At 36.8% G+C, this 4,055-nt stretch overlaps 1 protein-coding gene across 1 annotated transcript in view; it reads right to left on the reverse strand.

The window, feature by feature from the left end:
- Window positions 1-231: 231 nt before the first annotated feature.
- Window positions 232-4,055, reverse strand: part of LOC144964124 (uncharacterized) — a gene marked incomplete at its 5' end in the record, with an annotated part of 9,008 nt that continues 5,184 nt past the window's right edge. The window contains 2 exon segments of the mRNA XM_078898059.1: window positions 232-488; window positions 2,108-2,268. Of these exon segments, the coding sequence (XP_078754185.1) occupies window positions 387-488; window positions 2,108-2,268 (263 nt within the window).

Genomic DNA, 4,055 nt, shown 5'->3' on the forward strand with positions numbered 1-4,055 from the left:
GATTATCTCCCATTTCTCTTCTCCTTTAAGAATGTCGTGAGAATGTAATGATAATAAAAAATAAATAAATGAATAAATAAATAAATAAATGCATTGATAAATAAATAAATAAATAAATAAATAAATAAATAAATAAATGATAATAATAATAATAATAATAATAATGATAATAATAATAATAATAATAATAATAATAATAATAATAATAATAATAATAATCTTTTACTCATCCCATGTCCTTCTACATTGGTTTTTACTCATATGAACTGTTTTAATCACAAATGCTTCAACTAAATTGAATCGTTGAGTCAACTGTGGCTTTGTTCAAATTTGGTATAATATGGTGGTCTTTGATTGGTGGTAGTCGGTGGTGATCATACGACGTATCAGCAAAAATTGAGAGCAGGTGAGTTGGTAAGGTAGATGTGCATGGTGGACAGTGAGCCCTCTCTCTCGTACAGGCAAGTGGGAGGCTCCGTCAAGAACCACTGTGTAAGTTAAGAGAGGGATGAGTTAAATGAGAGAGAAAAAAGTATTTCTCGTCAGGGTAAATAGAGCTAGAACTTATTTCAGTGCTCAATCTTAACTGGAGACTACAAAGACATGGCGTTAAATTGTCCCCATTATTTTCCACTCTCGTGGAAATCATAATGACGATGATGAAAATGATGATGATGATGATGATGATGATGATGATGATGAAGGAGGAAGAGGAGGAAGAGGTGGAGGAGGAGGAGGAGGAGGAAGAGGAGGAGGACGACGACGACGACGAGAACGAGGAGGAGAAAGAGAGAATGAAGAGGGAGAACAGGATGTTGTGTAGAGAAAGAGGAGGAAAGGAAGAGCAGAGAGGAGAATTAGGATGATGATGATGATAAGGCGGTGGAGAAAAAGGAGGATAAGAAGAGGATGAGGATGAGAATATGGAGAGGGAGGAAGGTGTTGAAGAGTAAAAGAAGAAGGAGGGAAAAGGGAAGGAAGAGGAAGAGAAGAAGAATGGGTAGGAGAGAAATGATGATGGTAATTGTGACGAGCTGTTTTCACAATGCAAACTGTATGAGATTCTATAATTGTAAACTATTGTATAAGGCATTCACAGGATAATTCCTATATTAAGCCTATATTAAGATACGTTAATATAAGATATAATTATTTCCATTATCATGGAGTTATTGCTTCTCCTGGCCTTTGATCGGTGAAAAAAGGCTATCATGATGTGTCGTTCAAGGCTGAAACGGTGGCGAAAGATAAACTACTCTAATTGAATGTATATGGCACCCCAGAACAATCCATGGCACCCCAGAACAATCCATGGCACCCCTGAACATTCCCTGCACCCTAGAAACAGTCCAGGCCATACCAGTGAACAACGCATCAATCCCTGTTTCAAGAAGTGTCAACTAGAATCAACCAAGTTTGGAAGTCTTCAAGAACCGCAAAATGAGAACAATAACCGGCTGGATTTAAGATAAGCCAAACGGGATAATACCATTTTCAGATTACCAACCCAGTAACACATATGATTAAAATTGAATAAATAAATAAATAAATTAGATCCAATCAATTAGAGTCCTTCTTCCTGTGATCAAATAATTACAGGATTGATAGTTAAAAGTGTAAAATATACATCATTTATAATCTTCATTCTACTTTCCGCTTATTCTCTTTATCTTTTCCTGTGACAGTCTAATTAACCTTTTGTGTTGAATTCTTAATATTGGATTGAATGTTACGATTGTCTTGACTCACTTGCTATTATTACAATTAGTCATAAATGACCTTAAGGTTATTTTAAATCACCCCGAGATTAAACCTTAACTGTTTGTGGTGTAGCTGGTAACGATAGTCATAGCGCGCATACTAGATAGTGTCGAACGCAGACTTTTGAACTTATCATTTGGATACGAACCTAGTTCAAGCTCAAAATCCACAGTGATGATGATGATGATGATGATGATAATGATGATGATGATGATGATGACGACGATTATGATGATGATGTTGTAGTGATGATGTGTTGATGATGTTGTTGTTGTTGTTGATGATGATGATGATGATGATGATGATGATGATGATGATGATGATGATGATGATGATGATGACTTACACTAAGCGAGGAACTCGACGGGTGTTCCATGTGTGAAGAGGGCAAATATGCACCAAGGGCCCATCCAAACCCGTTGAGTTTGTTGTTATTGTATAGTAAGAATACGGGGAAGAAATTGTCACAGTCCATGTCCTTGCTGATGTCATACCAGTAATGTCGGCCTGCGAATGTTGAAGGATGTAGATAAATAAAAAAGGCTTATCCCTTACGAGTCAAGTTGATGAAAACGATTGAATAATAATTCTACAACACTCCTTGCCGGAAGTTATCCCTCTCCACGTCCGTAAAGAGCATACATTGGTTTTAAAGAATGAGGATTTTTTTTCGGTTTCAAAGTATCATTGACCATTCACTTTGCATAATTTAATGCTCACTACTTAGGTTGAAGAAATAGTGAATTTTTGTATAGTGTTCTTGTATAAAGGGTTCCCGATAACTCATTTCGTAGAGCAAACGCAAAGTGACTATTGAGATTTTTTCTGACCCCCCCCCCCCTGTCACTCAGCAGTGATTGGTAGCTAGGTCTGTCTGATATGGCAGAAAGTGGTGTGGTAGCAAGCAATTGCTATTGTCAGTTTCACGCTATAGGGACCGGGATTAACTCCGGCTTCATTGGCCTAATGGTACTAAAGGACTACTTTTTGTATAAAAACAAATTGGTCTCCAAAACGAATACAGCTAATGAAATAGACTTTAAAACTCTAAACTGGCGTAGATTACCCAACCTATCATCACTCTATATCAACCTTTGTTAAAAGTAAATCAGAAATGAGATTATTTTAAGATAGAGTGGATGTAGCTGTGACGTCAGCTGATCTGACATTCGGCTTGTGACGAGAGGAGTCCTGAAACTGGACATCGCAAAGCTGAGCCCTTGGAAAAAGGCTCTTTACTCAGGATATTCGAATTTAAAATGAATGCTTGACCGAAGTCCCAGGTTTGGGAGATTTTGCCAAGTTGAGGGTCGTATTTTAATCGATATCTGTTTGAAGGACGAGTTTTCTGGCAATCACTAGCAAAACTGGCCTACACTGGACACCAGAAGGAAAGAGAGGAAGAGGAAGGCCTTGGGTAACTTGGAGGACAGTGGAGGGAGAGATGAGAGAGAGAGAGAGAGAGAGAGAGAGAGAGAGAGAGAGAGAGAGTGGGGGGGGGGGGGGCACAAAACTCCATGAAGATGAAGGACACGGACAGAAGAAGATGGGGGTCTTTGGTTGCTGCCAAACATGCCATCAGTAAGTTTTCTGACCAAAATTATAAATACGTATTTTAGTGTACAGCAATATAGTCATATAGTTATATATATATATATATATATATATATATATATATATATATATATATATATATATATATATATATACATATATATATATATATATATATATATATATACATATATATATATATATATATATATATATATATATATATATATATATATATATATATATGTATGTATGTATGTGTGTATATATGTACCAGTATGGACCGCCAGATATTATTCTTGTCTCTTTAGCTCATCATTATTTATTGGGTCGTAGTATTCCCCCCTCTTTTTCATAGATATCATTTTCATTAAGAACCAAACATATAACTTGCTAATAATTCAGGTGGAGAAAAAAAATGGAATAAAGCAGTAAGTCAATAAGAAATACTGATGATATAGTGATGGTGATATCGTGGTGATGATGTTGATGTTTGTAGTGGGGTTGATCATGATGATGATGAGGTGGAGGAGGAGGAGGATGACTGGAAGAAGAAGAGAGGAGGACGAGGATGAGGAGGAGAAGGAGGAGGAGGAAGGAGGAGGGGAGGAGGAGTGGGAAGATGAGAATGATGTTGATGATGTTGTTGATGAGTATGATAATGACGACGACGACGACGACGATGATGATGATGATGATGATGATGATGATGATGATGATGATGATGATGATGATGATGA

Source organism: Berghia stephanieae, chromosome 2, assembly GCF_034508935.2.
Source record: "Berghia stephanieae isolate SIO BIC M18660-M18661 chromosome 2, UCSD_Bste_1.3, whole genome shotgun sequence".
NCBI lineage: Eukaryota > Metazoa > Mollusca > Gastropoda > Nudibranchia > Aeolidiidae > Berghia > Berghia stephanieae.